Source organism: Podarcis bocagei (assembly GCF_964188305.1).
Source record: "Podarcis bocagei genome assembly, chromosome: 4".
Taxonomy (NCBI): Eukaryota; Metazoa; Chordata; class Lepidosauria; order Squamata; family Lacertidae; genus Podarcis; species Podarcis bocagei.
The window spans coordinates 43,616,087-43,632,535 of record NC_138128.1 but is presented as its reverse complement, the minus strand read 5'-3'; the positions used below and the strand labels follow the sequence as shown (position 1 = coordinate 43,632,535).

General features: G+C 47.6%; 2 protein-coding genes across 4 annotated transcripts in view; both read right to left on the bottom strand.

Annotated features, from left to right (window-relative positions):
- On the bottom strand, positions 1-12,935 carry CPN1 (carboxypeptidase N subunit 1). 2 transcript variants are annotated; one of them, XM_081192080.1, is made up of 9 exons: positions 12,481-12,935; positions 9,874-10,070; positions 7,877-8,032; positions 6,760-6,942; positions 6,396-6,507; positions 5,000-5,139; positions 3,842-3,941; positions 2,692-2,810; positions 1-290 (listed from the first exon to the last, which is right to left on the bottom strand). In XM_081192080.1, the coding sequence occupies exons 1-9, from the start codon at positions 12,701-12,703 to the stop codon at positions 159-161; spliced, it is 1,362 nt and encodes a 453-aa protein (XP_081048206.1). In that variant the 5' UTR covers positions 12,704-12,935; the 3' UTR covers positions 1-158. The 2 variants fall into 2 exon arrangements, with proteins under 2 accessions (XP_081048206.1, XP_081048207.1); XM_081192081.1 differs by lacking the exon at positions 12,481-12,935 and adding an exon at positions 12,125-12,264.
- Positions 12,936-15,228: 2,293 nt separating this feature from the next.
- Positions 15,229-16,449, bottom strand: part of ENTPD1 (ectonucleoside triphosphate diphosphohydrolase 1) — a 39,981-nt gene continuing 38,760 nt past the window's right edge. For both annotated transcript variants that reach the window (XM_081191116.1, XM_081191117.1), the window contains exon 10: positions 15,229-16,394. In XM_081191116.1, coding sequence (XP_081047242.1) covers positions 16,188-16,394 — 207 coding nt within the window. In that variant the 3' untranslated portion in view covers positions 15,229-16,187. The remainder of the gene's footprint in view (positions 16,395-16,449) is intronic.

Sequence of the window (16,449 nt, the reverse complement as noted above, 5' to 3'; positions counted from 1 at the left end):
TGCAGTTAAATACTAGCCATTTAATAAACAAGAAGGTTTAGGCTCATTTCATGTTTATGGGTATCACAAGAGATGGATCTTGGAAAGTTCATCAGTCAGCCTTGTTGACATCTCATGTTCAATATCTCCACCAGCTTTCACCCAGCTGAGGTCTGCCTTCACCGCGGCGTCTCCCATTGGGCAGCTCGTGGCACAACCTTCTTATGCAGGGCTTTACTGTTGGGGACCCTGTCAGAAGCCTTTTGTACACGAGGGCTGTCCACAGTGCTCTGTCTAAGTTGGAAATGCACCTGGAAGAGAGAAGACCACTAGAGTCCACGCTGCCATTCAATGCAAAGCCACCTCCTGTACCATGTGACTCCTGCATTGGCTCAATCAAATACGCTCAAATCCAAAATGGGTGTAAAATTAATCATCCCAAGATAGGACATGTCCATTTAAAGAGGAGCAGCTCAGCAATGTCAGAGGTGCTGATACCTGTGTCCTGTCCTTAATTGGGCTGTGCAAGTGGTGCCTGGGCTCTGAGCTGAGGGGGAGCCATCTCAAAGCCCAGTCAATGAGGCACTGGGCTTTGGGAAGGACGTGTGAGGCTCTGACAGAGTTCTGGAGTCCTCCCACATCCTTTTCAAAGACTAATCAACGCTTTCCCAGCTTTGGGAAGGAGATGGGAGGGCTCTAGCACCCTGCCAGAGCCTCACACCTTCTTCCCAAAGCAGGGGACTTCCTTATTTGCCTTTGGGAAGGCAGCGCAAGGGCTGGATGGGGGGGGGGGCCTCCAAATTTTGGCCTCACACAGGGCACCGTAGTATTCAAGTCCACCACTACACAGTCCATGATTCAGTGATGGCCTCAAATACACTAAATGCTATGTTTCAAATGCTTGAAGCACAAGAACATGGCTTGCTACAGGTGACAAGGCCTGGCCAGTAACAAAGCTCAGTGAGTTTAAGGGGGAAAGCGTTTATTTTCCTCTTTGATGGGACATGGAGGTCTTGGCTAGGGATCCAGAAAGTCAGGAATAGGTTTCCATCTCTCCTTCCACCAGCAGGTGGCTCAGCCGAGCTCTGATTCACAGCACTGCCTCATCGCTCCACTCCCCGCCCCCAATACGTTACACCCCCTTACAGGGTGAGGGTTTCCCTGGCAGTGGAGCCTCTCAGTAAATCATCAGAAATGCATTAAGAGCATTCCAGAAAATCTGGCCGTCTCCTCTCTTGAAATGGGGTGGAGCTAAGCTGAGGAAGATCAGAAGCTCACAGAGAAGACGGGCACCTCCACAGAGTCACTGGAGGGCTGCAGGCTGTTTGAGTGGCAGAATGCAGCCTTAAGGCCCAGGAGGTTGGCGAGCTGTGGAAGGCAGCTCAGTGACTGTCCTGAAGGGGGTGTTGGGCTGCCTTTGCTTCCCTGACATCACAGTTAAATGCCCCTTGAAGTATATGGCTCATTTCACAGAGATCAGTCTGGGCTTCCTAGTCCTGAAAGCCCAGTCCTGTGCCAGCCCCAAGTCACAAGGGGATGGTAAACAGGGACAGTTAACGCAGAGAAGTGACCATTCTAGCACCTCAGGACAAAAAGAACGCCCAGCCCCCACACTCCAGCACGGCCCAAAATGGAAACTTGCCAAACTTCCTTCTTTTGTATGGAATATGGTTGCTGAGTTAAAACACAACTGTGTTACACAAGGTCCCGAGGACAAATAAATAGCAAAGCAAAAGGTCAGGGGTGAAGAACATATCTAGAGATTCTCCAACTTTCCATTGCAGACTGGCAGGAGGCCTTCATTCTCCCTAACTACACCCCCTGCTTCAAATACAGTTTTCCAAAGCAGCTTAATAGAATTTAGAGAGGCTATTTGCTACTTGTAGTTCTACAGAATGACAGAATTAGAGCTGAGGTTAAGAGCCCTGTGTAACTAAAAAGCATCCACAGCCTTTAATCAGGGTGGGCCAAGAAAAGATGCAATAACTATTTTATATCTTTGGACAGACCTTACTTAGCACTCTACCAGTTCCAGATTTGGGGCTGGGTATTTCTAAATGGCAACAAGAAATCTCTGAGCAGTGCTGGGCTAGCAGCCAGTTTAATTTCCTACAATGCCTGAAGGTAACACTATGCGGGGAGAAATGTGGAAAATTTAAACGGTGGCTAATATCAGCCACCTGGCTACTTGGAACTCTGGGATAGAATTAATATTTTTAAGGGGGGGCATAGGGCAGTGTCAGTGCTGGAGAAATGGGGCCTTGGCCTAAGGATGTCAGGTGCTGACATGGCCCCAGGTAGCACAGATTGAGGAGTAGGAGCTGCATGGTTTTCTCAGCCAAGGCTCTAGTGGGGCACCTGGAGCACAAAGAGATGCAACCTTACACGAGTGGTCTGCTTTAAACTATCCATCCTGGATTTCTGTGCATCCAATGAGCAGGTCATAGACAGGGCTGAGTAGGGCAATAGTTAAGGGAGGTCTTCTCCTTACCAGTCTGGAAGAGAAGATGAACTTCTGAAGCTGGGCTGGGCTAATGCTTTCCTATACTCTCATGTTTCCACATTTTTATTAACCATAATTCTATGACCCAACTCTCATAGGGATGCAGGGAAGGTTTCTTCCCACTATCTCCCAGGTGGTCCTACTCTAGTTCACACCTGAAGGCCCAGGTTAGAGGAACCTGGCACCTTTAACCTTTCCCCAACACTCACCACCGTGGGCGCAGCTGGGCCCACCGTCACCGTCACTGTCTGTGGCTGGTATCCATCCGCTGATGCCGTGACTGTGTAAGTACCAGGCAGCAGCAGCCGGAAATAGTCACCATGTTCTCCTACCAGAGAGAAAGAGGGGCTGAAGAGATATAGAGAGCAGAGCCAGAGGACACAACTTGGGCTTGACTTGCCTGGCCTCAACCCCACAATTAGGGAGTCTTAGAGGGGGGGGGGGAACCCTGGCCAGAATCAGGGTTCAGTTGGTCCTGATTGTTCCTCTAACAAAGTGCTGAATTATGTATCTGCCCAGTGACACTCACTATGAACACAGCTCAAACTTGCAATGTGCTCTGTGCCAGGCCAGAGAACAAGTTTATCTGTTTGTTTGTTCGTTTGTTTCACAATATTTCCACTTACGGTAATCACTGATACTTCCCTGCAGAAAATGCAGGGAAGGGCAGGGGATAGCACCCCAAAATTTTAATGGGGAAAAAAGGCTTATTGAGCTCAATGGCCCACTGCTACAGCAGTAGATTTACTGCATCGAGGGGGGGGGTGTTGGACTAGATGAACTCTTTGACTACTAAGATATTGAAATTGGCTGCATAAAAGACCATAAAGCTATAGGCATAACCAGTGCTTTTTTTCCCCTGGGGGGTACGCAGGGGTATGCATACCCCCTAAACATTTTGTGAATCTTTGTACTTTTGTCCATTTACTGTATTTATTTTTCACAATTTGAACTATAAAATGGTGATTTTTTTGAGTCAAAATGAGAGTACCCCTAAACATTTTTTTTTAAGAAAAAAAGCACCAGACATAAATCCTGGCCTTTTCTATTTTGTTTTTGCTTGTTTTTATATGAGAAGCTTATACCCTTTACAGCCCCTGCGTGGGGCACATGGTCACAAGGAATAGACATCTTCACAACAGACTCTCAGAACCCTTTTAGTCTTCCAGAATGACTCACTGCGAATGTTGTTAACATAATGCAGAAAGCAGAAGAGAGTCATTTTCAAAGCAAAAGTATACCTGGCAGTTTTATGAAGGTTTTTCTTTCAGATCATAACTGTAGGACATACAAATACAGTAATGCCATTTAATTACCACCTATGATAATAGTCTGGCCTGTGTCAAGCTGGCTACCGACCTGAAGTGACATCATGGGCAATTCCTTTGACTGAGATGACAGCACCTGCGAGCCTGTTGTTGTTGTCATCGGACACCAGACCTTTGATGCCCTGGTGAACCTGCAAAACACAAATACCAAACAAATAAGTGGGTACCCTTAGAACTGGCGAAAGGGAGTCCACACTGCCTAGATCCAGAATGCATCTTTCCTAGCTTTCCTAGCTCTGTGAACCTCCCTGAGACCTCTGGGTATTGGGTGTTATATAAATTCAATGAAGAAGATGAAGATGAAGATGAAGATGAAGAAGAAGAAGAAGAAGAAGAAGAAGAAGAAGAAGAAGAAGAAGAAGAACTCCCGAGAACAGAGCTTGACCCACACCTCACAAGTGATCATTCTAGCTCAGTGATAAAGCACGTGTTCCAAATGCAAAAGATCCCAAGAGATCCTTGGTATCTCCAGATAAGGTTGCCAAAAGCCCTGCCTGTAACTTTCAGTACAGTGGTACCTCGGGTTAAGACCTTAATTCGTTCTGGAGGTCCGTTCTTAACCTGAAACTGTTCTTAACCTGAAGCACCACTTTAGCTAATGGGGCCTCCCGCCGCTGCGTGATTTCTGTTCTCATCCTGAAGCAAAGTTCTTAACCCGAGGTACTATTTCTGGGTTAGTGGAGTCTGTAACCTGAAGTGTCTGTAACCTGAAGCATCTGTAACTCGAGGTACCACTGTACTGAATTGGATGGATAAGTGCTCTGACTTGGTTGTGGTCTGGTATAAGCAGTGCTTTTTTCTGGGGGGATGTAGGGGTACGCATACCCCTAAGCATTTTGTGCATCTAAGTTTGGCCTCATTGAGGGGCAGTATTTCAGTATGAGTAAGGAAAACTAAAGTACCCCTAAACTTTTTTTTTTTTTTAAGAAAGAAAGCACTGGGCATAAGGCAGCTGCCATGGAGCATTGGAGGTGAGTCTGGGGAACTAAGGCAGGTAGTGCTGACGAGAAATTTATCTAATGGGCAAAATAAAAACTGACAAATTGCCAGATCAGCGTCCGCACCTGAGGATTGGAAAGTAGTCAATGTAACACCATATTTTAAAAATGGATCCAGGGGGAAATTCAGGGGGAAATGAGACAACTCTGTAGAGGGATTGGGCAGGATGACACCCTGGCAGCTTTATTACCTCCTCTATGTAGGTGATAAGTGCTTCAGCATTTTTCCGCCACTCAAACACCAAACTGCTCTCTGGTGGAAATTTTTCGCAACTCAGTTCAAGGGTAATCTCAAAGCAATTGGTGTGCAGATAATTGAAATCTTGCATCCCTGCAAGGCAAAGAGATGAGGATATTGATTTGTTCCACAATGGGGCTGAATGCAGTCCTCCAGTCCTCTCAGTCTGACCCCTGGGACTCTCCCCAAGCCACACCCCTTCCTGGCTCTGCTTTTGCTTGGCTGGAGAACATGCCTTTGTCCTCTGATGATGGCTCTTGCTTACCTGGGTGGAAGATGGAGAGGGGCTTGTGAGTTTGTGCGGAAACCAGCCTGCTGTACAAAGGTAACATTTGTATCCAGTGCTTTCGCACCCACATGCATGTGGCCCTGGGAAGAAGCAAGTTTCCCCTCCCCTGTTTGATAAAATCACCTCAGCCCCTTGCTGGATTGTGGGGGCCAGGTAAAGAGATGTGCGTAAGTTCTGGTGTGCACAAATGTCTGAGCTTTGCAGGTGTTATGTACTGAGTTGAATAGGATCCAAAATGCAGCAGTCTGATTGGTCCTATAACAATAGGATTCAAAATGCAGCAGTCTGATTAGTCCTAGAACAATAGGATCCAGAATGCAGCAGTCTGATTGGTCCTAGAACAATAGGATTCAGAATGCAGCAGTCTGATTGGTCCTAGAACAATAGGATCCAGAATGCAGCAGTCTGATTGGTCCTAGAACAATAGGATCCAGAATGCAGCAGTCTGATTGGTCCACAGGAGCCACCCAATCTAGCTCAAGGTGGAAGTGAATCCGCAACCTGATTGGCCTACAGGAGAATCCTGGAATTAGCCAATCACGTGGGGCCCATTGTGTAAATAATGTATATAAAGCAGCAGACATTCTGGGGGAACTTCCATTCCTCCTCACCACTATGAGCTGAATAAAGAGCATGAAATCCACTCTCAACTCCGAGTATATTTCAGCAGGGCTGGAATGTTTTCCACAAAGGTAAATTTCACATCCCTTTCTGTGCTCACTTTGACTCTGGCCCTGTGCGCCACTGAAATGTGGCCTTCAGAAAGGTGCCTATGAAGGAATGTGTCCCTTAGAGTGAAAAAGCTTCCCCACCCCCACATTTCAGGAACAGATGGAAAAACAAACATATTACAAAACTGGCTTCTTTAGGCACAGGCACCATTGGCTCTTCATCTCCTCTTCCAAGGTACAGAATTTCCTGGTGGGGCCACATGTATTGTTTCTTCCCTCCAGAATAACCTAGCTGAGTCGCTCCCTTTCCTCTTCTCCCAATCTCTCCATCCCCCGTTCCTCCTACATGGGCTATTTTGAATGCCCCCGCCTTTCCCCCTTGGCCTTACCCTTGCTGAGCGAATACCAGGAAGCTCCATTGGTGATGCCATCAGGAAAGATATCTCCACAATTAGTGCCTTGGTGCATCGTTCCATGGGCATATGAATAGCTTTTGGCCAGCTGTAAAGAAAGTGCCAAGCTAGTCATAGATTCCTACCCACTCAGTTTCATACGCATTGCAGGGCACAGGCAGAATCCAGATTCAAATTCATAAATTTGTGAACAATAAAAAGACACCAATAGCTCTCAGACTTTGCAACATCAGTTCCCTGTGCTTCCCATCAAGAAGACCTACACTCCAGCACTGTTCAGAGCTAACAAAATCCAGCATCCAGGGAAAGTGCCATGGCTATTATCTTTGCTACCACTCACCTTCTGGAAGAGGCTGTCATCAGGAGTGGGGCTGTTCTGTGCTTGCCAGACACTCCGGCTTCTCTGCTCTTGGGATTTATCATACGGGTAGTTGGCAACGACGGCACCACCATGGAGATTGGCCGAGAGAATGAAATTGTAGCTTTTCATCCACTGAATCACAGCCAAAGTCTCTGGTTCCACCTGCGAAGGGGGAGAAGCAGGGAAGTCCAGGCAAGAACCACATCCTTATTTCCAGCATTCCCAGTTTGGTACAAACATGTGGCAGAGTCCTGCTAGGACTGTACCCCTTCAAAATGTAGAGGTAGACTTCCATGACTGAGTGCTCTGCCATGTCAAGTCACCTGGTGTTGGAAAGCTATTGTATCAAGGAGAAAGGTTTTTGTATGGCCTTCCCCTTAATGTGTTCATGGCCAGGTTTTTGAGGGTAGCCCACATAAAACACCTTCAGTGGTCTTCTCCTCCAGCGCCTGCCCCCCATGTTTACCATATGGTGATAGCAGACGTATTGCATCCCGTGGAAATTAAAATGGTGGCAGGAGTGAGCTGTCCTAGGGATTTGGCATTTGCCCTAGTGGCCATAGGCTCGTGCCAGGCTGGAATGTGCCACTTTTATATGAGCTGAGGAGACTTTTTTTTGAAGAGGATCTTCAAATATGTGATTACCCTATCTGCATTGTGAAGTGGTACAGTCTTGGAAGTACATGCTTTTCCTGAATGGGTAGATTGGCTCCTAGTGAAAGACCAAAAGAGGGGAATAAATTTTACTTCTGCACCACTGCAAGAAATCAACCTTGTGGACTTCACAGCCCTCACTGGTCTGATTGGTGGGTGGGATGAAACCCAAGCACCCCATATGCCCGGCTGTAGCCATGGGTCGGTGGCACTGAAACAGAACATCCACTGTGCTGGATATTGGGAGTAAACTGGGAGATGGATATTGGATGTAGCAACACTGGAACTAATGTGGGAGTTGAGGCGAAAGAAGAAGAGAAGGATCATAGAGAGGGGAACCTGAACTGCCACAGGCCTGGAGGGGTGTCCTAAAGCGAGTGTTGTTTTTGTGACGCACACCCAGGCAGTCAAGGCATTGAGTGAGTCTACAGTAATGTGTTACCTGACTCCTCCAGTTGTCTGGCAAGGGTATGTGGTGGTTGGGTCCACCCTGTTTCTCATTGTAGTACATGACAGTATTGAGGTCAGGAAAGTTTCGGTTAAGGTCGACTCCGTTGGCATTGTTTCTCCCAACGAGGTATCCTAAGGGACTTTGGCTCTAGAGAAGAATGAATGGTAAACATGTGAGTCCTAGGCATGGCTAAGTGCACACCAAACCCCACCTTGCCACTTTTGTTGGTGAATGCGTCAATGAGAATTTCAGGAAACACAAGGATATGCAAAAATCTCACGGCTTCTGAGTGTTAATCCCAGCTGGCAGGCATCTTCTGACCCTGTTTAACATTATCAGCAGTCACCATCATTTAAATTAGATTAGAGTTTGATTTATTTGCTGCTTTCCAACAGACTGTTGCACTCAAAATAGCTCAGAATCCACAGAATCCCCCGCCTCCCCTCCCAGCAGCAAATCCTCATATTTTTATGGTCAGAAATTCTTGCATCTATTTGTCCCCTAGACAACGGAACGGGGAAGCCCAATAAAGGAAAAAGTAATGAGAAGAGCAGCATGACCAATCTGGGTCTCCAGTGAGATTAAATACTTTACTAGGCAGTGCTCCAGGCCCTGTTCAGTACAGTTTCTGTTCTGGCATTTAAAGGCTAGGAATTACTGACAGTACCAGAGATGAAACCAATGCATTCAAATCAAGGAGCTCTGGGAATATATATTGACACCGCATGAGTTTCATCAGAAATCCAGTGAGAGTGGACACAATAGCTAGACCAATAGCTCTGGGGCTTGGCCCATGGGGCTCTGCTGTTAGTACCACTCTTGACAGATGAAACAAGTCTAGTATCATTAAATGGGCTTTCTAATCACCTCAGCCTGCTTTGGTTGCCCATCACCAGAATGCAGTGGAAGGGCACAGAACTTGTCTAGAAGCCATGACTAAATCAAATCCCTAAGAAAAAACCCCCAGTGCTACTAGCTTGACTATTACTGTGCTATGAAGGTTCAATGTGTGGGCTAACCACATAGGCAAAAGCATTGCTAGGTACTTTAAAAAAATCTTGGGGCACAGACTCATGACACTAATTTGCCTCTGGGCAAATTAAGAGGGAGGGTGACTGGGGTCTCACCAGCACTGTGTTCTAAAAATTGCCCAGTAAAGCAGAGGTGGCTGACTTGTGGTCTTCCAGGTGTTGTTGGACTCCACTTCCCATCTGCCCCAGTCAGTCTTTCCAATGGTCATGGGTGATGGGAGTTGGAGGCCAACAACATCTGGAGGGTAATAGCTTAGCTACCCCTGCTGTAAATAAAGTAAATACCCACATACACAGAAGATTTTAGAAGGAGGAAAAGATCCAGCAAAAGACCAGGAGCTCAGGACCCTAACAAAACCCATACACTACTTCATTAAAAAGGTTCCAGTTACAGATAGGTAGCCGTGTTGGTCTGCCATAGTCAAAATAATAAAAAAAATCCTTCCAGTAGCACCTTAAAGACCAACTAAGTTAGTTCTTGGTATGAGCTTTCGCGTGCATGTATCTGAAGAAGTGTGCATGCACACGAAAGCTCATACCAAGAACTAACTTAGTTGGTCTTTAAGGTGCTACTGGAAGGAATTTTTTTATTTTCATTAAAAAGGGACATTAAAATGAGGGATTAAAATGTACATGTACTAATTCATATCTATAGATGCAACTTTAGAAATAATTATAGTAATTTAAACATGAGTTGGATCCAGATGAAGTTAGCTGAACTTAGTTCCCACTGAAATAAATGCGACTTAAGTCATGATTATCTTAACCTGTTGATTTCATTTGGATCCAAGTTCAATGACGGGTATGAGCTGCTAGTGGAGTCTGGTAGACTTGTCCCCTGTGACCCCACCTCCTGCATGTTTCTCCATCTGCTATTCCTCCCTTTGCCTCCCTCAGACAACCTTCTTCCATCATCACCATGGCTACTGAGATAAGGAAGGGATGCTTGCCTGGTACCTGGGCAGCTGCCACCTCGTATCCATCTGGGTTCATGGTGGGCAAGAGGTGAATGCGCGTCTCATGGATGAGCTGCGTGACGCGCTGGTTGCCATGCCGATACTGTTCACACAGGAACTCTGCGAGCTGGAGCAGCAGTTCCCGGCCCAGCACTTCATTCCCGTGCATGTTTGCCACATACTTGAACTCTGGCTCCACTGGGAAAGTGAGAGATTTGCTGATATTAGAACAGTGGCTAGAATATTACCCAGGGTTGGTTGGTGCTCTGAAAGCGTAGACACTGGGAAGAAGGCTGGGGCGCATGTTCCCCATTCATGTCCCACAGGGATTAAACTCTAGCTGTGCCTTTTTGTGCTGCTGTGAAGAGTCTCTCTGTGGGGGCATCCACCATCTACTGCAGGCTTCCCCAACCAGTTCCAGCCAGCACAGCTGATGAGCGTTGGGGTCCAAAACATCTGGAGGGCACCTGATTGGAAAAGGCTGATCTAGTGTATCACAGAGTCACAGACAACTGCTGATGCCTTAGGCCACTTCTTGCCATTGGTCCACCCAGCTTGATGCTGTCTACATGGACTGGCAGTGGCACTGACCGGGGAGATTCCTAACCCCACCTCGATATTCTGGCATGCAAAGCCATTGACAAAGCTCTGTCACTGAGCTGTGGATCTTCTCCACCTTGCTGAACCCCGCAAAGAATTGTGGAGTCAGGGTAGCGCAACTCCTGGGAATCTGTGCCCCAAGAGAGTTGCAAGAAGCAATGGCCTGTATGGGAGTGGTGTAAATTTTGGGGTGGGGTATAAGCATTTTCTTTGATTCAGGACTGATGAGAGGGTCCATTCAAATCAGAAAGGTCAGGTTCTCTCTATGCCCTTATTTTGTACAGCCAGCTCTCCCCTTCCCAGTTCCTTCATCTCCTCTCACTGCTATGTCACATTCCAGACTTCAAAAGCCTCGAGGGGTTTTAGACTGAACTGCAAAATCAAGTCAATCCTTCATCTTGGCCTAGCCGCAAATTCTTTTCTCTAAAACCACTCCCCCCCATAAAGCGGCCCCTTTAACTCCATATGCAAGACAAGCAGCCTTCAGAGTACAGGAGGGTGAGGGCTTCCTCAGGCTGCAAAAGGACCCTACCTGCTGCTCAACCCCACAGTCAGAGATAGCACTATGGGGTGAAGAAGACAGTTAAATTGCACATTGGAGAAATGGAAGAGTGGCGTGCTTGCAACAACTTTCCCAGTCCCAAAGGAAACAAAACAAGGTCAAAGGGAATCCTAAGGTATCCAGACACCTCTTGTGCAATCTGGCATCTGCAGACAGCCCTTTCCCTTTCTTATCCGCTCTTCCTCAGCTCCTTGTTCCTCTCCTGTGTCCCTATCTTCTGCCCAAACAGACGGCCTGCAGGAATTCTTATGGTACCTCCTGCTGGGTGTTTATTATGGGGTTGTTGCTATAATGATCCCGTTGCCCATTTGCAATATCTCAACAACCTGCTTGCAAATTAAGCACCCATCTAGAAGCACCCCTAGCCAACACTGCATACTGCTGAGCTTGGAGAGAGAAAACACAGCCTCACATTCAGCCTGAAGAATTTGCCTTGCAGGGCTGTTGTGCAGATAAAATGCTGCGCTGAAAGGTGAGGAGAGGGGGAATACAGGCTGACCACTTGATACTAATGACCTTCCCACAATAAACACTTGCCTGGAAGCACCAAAAAAAAGTCTTGATCAATTAGAATCAGTTCATGTCAGCTGAAATGCCTGAGTAAATAAAACTGCTTTTGCCTGACACTGAAATGATAGCAACATTATAGCAGATGAAACAGATGAAACTCTTTGGGGAGGGCATTCAACAACCAGGGCATCATTGTCAGATAAAAGTCCCCCCCCCCCCGCCTCTTGTTGATGATCATCTCACCTCCGATGGAAGAGGTACTTGGAGAAGGACCTGATAACTCTTGCCTCTGTCTGACTCTGGTGCCTGTCGTCACCTAGCTATTGGCCTCAGCAGCTACCTAATTCAGTGTACACCCCATTCCTCACTTCTTCCAGAGGCATTAGGCTCCACCAAAGCCACATCTGCCATAGTATGAAAAGTATGAAAAGCTAGGCAGCCCCAAATGGAGGTTTCCCTCACCAGCCAGGGTTAACCATAAACTTCAAACCAGTTCCTTCAGCTCTTCTTCCTAGAATCAGAGTTGCACAGCAGGTAGTGATCTGGACTTGAACCCCGGGGAGATGGATTTAAATTTTACCTCAGCCACAGACCTTGGACTGCTCTTTGGACACATCTCTCTCCCTCGATTCCTCAAGTGTAAAATGAACAAACGAGGGCAAGCCACAAACGAAAAGAAATACATGCCAGGTCGCCATGGCGAGTCTCTGTCAGCTGACACATGGCTGCATCCTGCACAGCTCCTCCTCCCCACAGTCTCTGCTTGCCCTAGCTAGGAGTGCCGTGGGGCTGGGCTTTGCTGGCCACAGGGGTTCCTGGTTAGAAGCCAGGGCAGCACTGAATCTCGCTGCTCCGGAACTTGGCATGGGTTGGAAGCACACAAAGAAGCAACTGCTCAGCCGCAGGAAAGGGTTACAACCCCAGGAAAACACTTACTGGGCTCGTGGATGCCGGGATAGTCGCTGAACTCCAGCACATAGAGGTGGCGGCCCTGGACGCTGCGCCCAATGCTGTACAGCCTGGTAATGTATGGGCAGGCGCCCTTCACATCAAACAGGGCTTGCACCAGCTCCTCATAGCGGTGATGGAAGAAGTTCACTGAGGCAGCCACCCTCGCCAGGAGCAGGACCTTCCCAAGGATCCAGAGCCACTGAGACATCCTCCTGCGGGTGGGCGGCAGGCAGCTCTTTGCGCCGAGGAGATGTGAGCACAGCCCAGGCTCCCTGCCGACCAGGAGCTAAAGTGCAAACTCAAACCAGCTCTCTCCAGTTTCACAGCCAAGTGCCAGCCCACTGCACCTGCCGTGGTCATGGTGGGAGGGCTATCTCAGTGAATGCCCCTCACAGCTCAGGAAGAATTTACAACTCGGAGCTCTTGTGTGCTCTCTGTCTGTCTGTCTGTCTGTCTCTCTCCCCCCACCCAAAGAGTTCCTGGAGCTTCTGTACATTTGGAAAGTTGTGCTGATTCCTGTTCATTTATTAACTCGAGGGTAAACAGGGGCCTAAAGCTGCCTGGCTCTCATTGCAGGCCAGGAGGAACCTGATCAAACTCTTACAAACAAGGGGCACATTCAGGAGCTGAGGCATCTTCTGCCGAGGGCTCCAGTTGTGCCAGGACTTGGCCATTTTTCAGCCCCAGACCTGAGACTTGGGACTATAAAGAAAAGCGCCTCTGAGCATGGAGAGAGCCACCCCGTCTCCACTGAGGAACTGCACCCCGTCACACCACTTTTTCAGGCTTAAGGCAAAGGGCTTCCAAAGCGCAGCCGGCATGGGCCCTGGCATCTTTGTTTTTAGAAATGAAGCCCTGGTATGGCAGACGGTTTGAAATGCCACAGCCCCGTGGACTAATGATGCCAAAAAAAGAAGCCGCAAACTAACAGTGTGTCAAATAAGGTGCCTTGCGGAGTGAATGTGGCCAAGGACAGAGGGCAGCACATTCTGTACCTGTGCCTCTGTCTCCCTTGAAGTAAAGGATTTACTCCTTAGCCTTTTCTTCTGTCCTGCAAGACAATGGGTACAGATTTTTCCTCCAGGTTTGCTCCTGAAGCCTTTCTCACAAATTTGTATAGTCGCAAGGCATCAAAGGTTTCGGATCAGAGTTTTCCTTCTCCTAGATGGGCTGCCTCACTTCCATCTACCGCATGTGCAGTAACCAGCTTCTCAGGCATTGGACCCACTATGGGTCTCATCCATTAAATCTTCCAGGGCCTGTCTTCACATGCAGGGGAACTTCCTAACTCACTGAGGGTTTGAGACCCATTGGCTACCCTCACCTAGTTTAGCCAGCCAGTTTAAAACAACTTTATTATGACTTTTAAACAATGTTGTTCATCATTATTAATTTGGCTCCCTTAGCTATCTCAGCTGGAATGAAGATCACTTATGGTTCCCTCCTCCTATCATTCTCCAGATATGGACAGTGGGTGGGGTGGGGGATGAGTGGAAAGGCTGTCTTCCCAGGTCATGGATAAATGGATGAGATTGTTTTCTGGGAGTAATCAATAGTTCTCTTTCACATTTGAGTAAAGCTCAGTCAGTCTGCCAGTCAATACCTTATCTGCTGAAACCAAAGGTCAACAGCAAAAAGGAAAACTTGACACAGAAAAATAGAATTCAGGTGAAATTCAGCACAAGGAATATGATGCATAATAGAAATTTACTATATTCAAAAAACAACAATTTAGCATCATCTTTGATGACATAGCTCAATGCCAAATGATCACCCTGACGGAGTACAGCAACAGTACTTGTCTCTGATTTACTCAGTGTCAGGGACCTTAAGTTCTCTTCAGGTAATGAAGCAGAGGACTCAAACCCAGAAGGGGACTGGCACATAGCACATGCCCCAGAAGTACTGCTGCTTGATGAACCTACAGGGCCAGCCACACCCACCCACCCACTGGGCAGAGATTGTAGCACTGCGATCCTCAGGCCTTGCATTTATTTGGTGATCAGATGGGATAAAACAAAGCATTGATCAAATGTACTGCTACCTCTCCGGAAGTCTCCTTGTTCATCTACAGTCAGTTGTTGCCTTTCTACTGAGCTTCTAAATCATCGAGGGGGGAAATGGTCTGCTTTTTAAAGGCTGCATCCAAATGGCTAATCAGGGCTCACCAACCTGCTTGTTCTGTCCCTAGAAAGTATGGGTCAAATGGCTTTCCACTTGGCCCATGTTTTCTAGGCACAGGTCCCAGAGGTTTTCTGTTTGCCTCACTGCTTTCCCTGGGGAAACCCACTCCTTAACGCTGAATCAGAGCAAACATTTATCTGCAGAAAACCCAATTGGCATTTGTACCGATTTAGTGATAAAGATCAGGTTTTCCTGGGGGAATGTAGTAGGAGAAGCAGAAGTCTGGACAAGCCCTCAGCCTGTAATTGTGGGAATCAGTCTTACCACCTTTCTGTGCATTAGCACTGGCTTGCTGAATTCCCAGTCCTTTGCACCGATTCATGACATTACTGGCCAATGGGAAAGGAAAAAGATAACCGCCACACCCCTTTTCTTCTCCTTGCTGAGAAACTATAAATACAATAAGCCTTGCCACCTATGGCAAGTGTGGTCAAGTCCTGCTCCGACTGTGAGGTCATTCCTTTTTCTCTGAAGGTCTCTTGCTTTCTCTTCTAATAGCACCATCCCATCCCATCTCCTTGGGAAAATTACAAGAAAATTACACTGACATTAATCAAAACATCTTTAATATTTAATACAAATACAGAGCTGTACACATGTGTGCAAAATGAATAGTTGGTTTCATTTGGACCAGGATGCCAAGGCTGGGGTTTAACTGTTCCCAGAGACCTATACTGTTGACATAGGAGGACGCTTTAGGAGGAGTGTGCTATGTCAGGCCTCAGCGTTCAGAATCCACACAGTCCATAGGGAGCGGCCGCCTGCGGATCACCTTGACTAATCCATTCAATTAGCAGGCAAGTCGACCAGTCAGCACAAAGCCTATTGCCCAGGTAGCAGCCATGGCACTTTGGGGAAGAGTTCCTCTCTCACAGACTAATTTCTGTGAAATACACATTTTTGCTCAGAGGCCTTCTCTGGATACGGTGCGTTCCGCTGCTTTCTCCTGGCTGGTGATTAATCATGTGGACAGCCTGTTTTGTCACGTCTCGAAGAGGGGATCTTCCCCAGGAAATGACATGGCAAGTGCTAGCTGATTCGCCATGAACGTGACAGGTGCTGCCGGGAGGTGTTTTTAATGAATGACTGTTGACATTTCCAATGGAGCAAAAGAGGATGTGGAACCCTGAGAGCAGCTGGTCCTTCCAGGCTAGAATCTGTCTCTGCGTTGTCCAGCCGGCCATTTTTTGTTTTGGTTCCCCACATGTTTCATTCCTAGGGCTGAGGCAATGCACAGAGGGGTGGACCTGACAGAAGCAGGTGTTCTTCATATAGCATGTGAGCCCCACACCAATCAGCTCCCCTCCCCCCACCAAGGATCAGGATGGGAGGCGGATCTCCAGGATGGGGGAAGATGACAGAAGGAAAGCATGCTGCTCTCTTGGCGTCTGTCGGTGGCTAGAGAAAGTAGCGCAGGAGGCCCTTGTAGAAAGTCAGCCGTTTCAGCAGAACACTGGGCTCTAGTGGTCTTTGCTGTGTTGTTGCTGTGGGCTAGGCCAACCCCAGTTCTAAATTACTTCCTTTTTCAGGCACTTTGGTTTGCGATAGCTCACGTAGCCTATGACGAGCAGGCAGACCACCAGAATGGAGCAGATGGCCATGAGGGTAATATAGCTAGACTGAGACAGAGGTTGTGTATAGGGTTGCTCCGCAGGGATCATATTGGTGAGGTTCAACATGTAGCCCAAAGTCCACCCGGCGTCACTGCTGCCAATCTGAAATAGGTACGAAAAGAAGAGGGAAAGGTCACTTGCAGCAGGAGGGATGTAA

What these genes read in the sequence shown, in the direction of transcription:
- CPN1 (XM_081192080.1), bottom strand. Translation starts at nt 12,703, where the DNA reads ATGTCTCAGTGGCTCTGGATCCTTGGGAAGGTCCTGCTCCTGGCGAGG. An exon ending in TTATCACCTACATAGAGGAG is followed by an intron (nt 3,942 to 4,999) that starts GTAATAAAGCTG and finishes TGTGTTTTGCAG; the next exon opens with GTTCACCAGGGCATCAAAGG. An exon ending in TGCCCATGATGTCACTTCAG is followed by an intron (nt 2,811 to 3,841) that starts GTCGGTAGCCAG and finishes TCTCTCTGGTAG; the next exon opens with GAGAACATGGTGACTATTTC.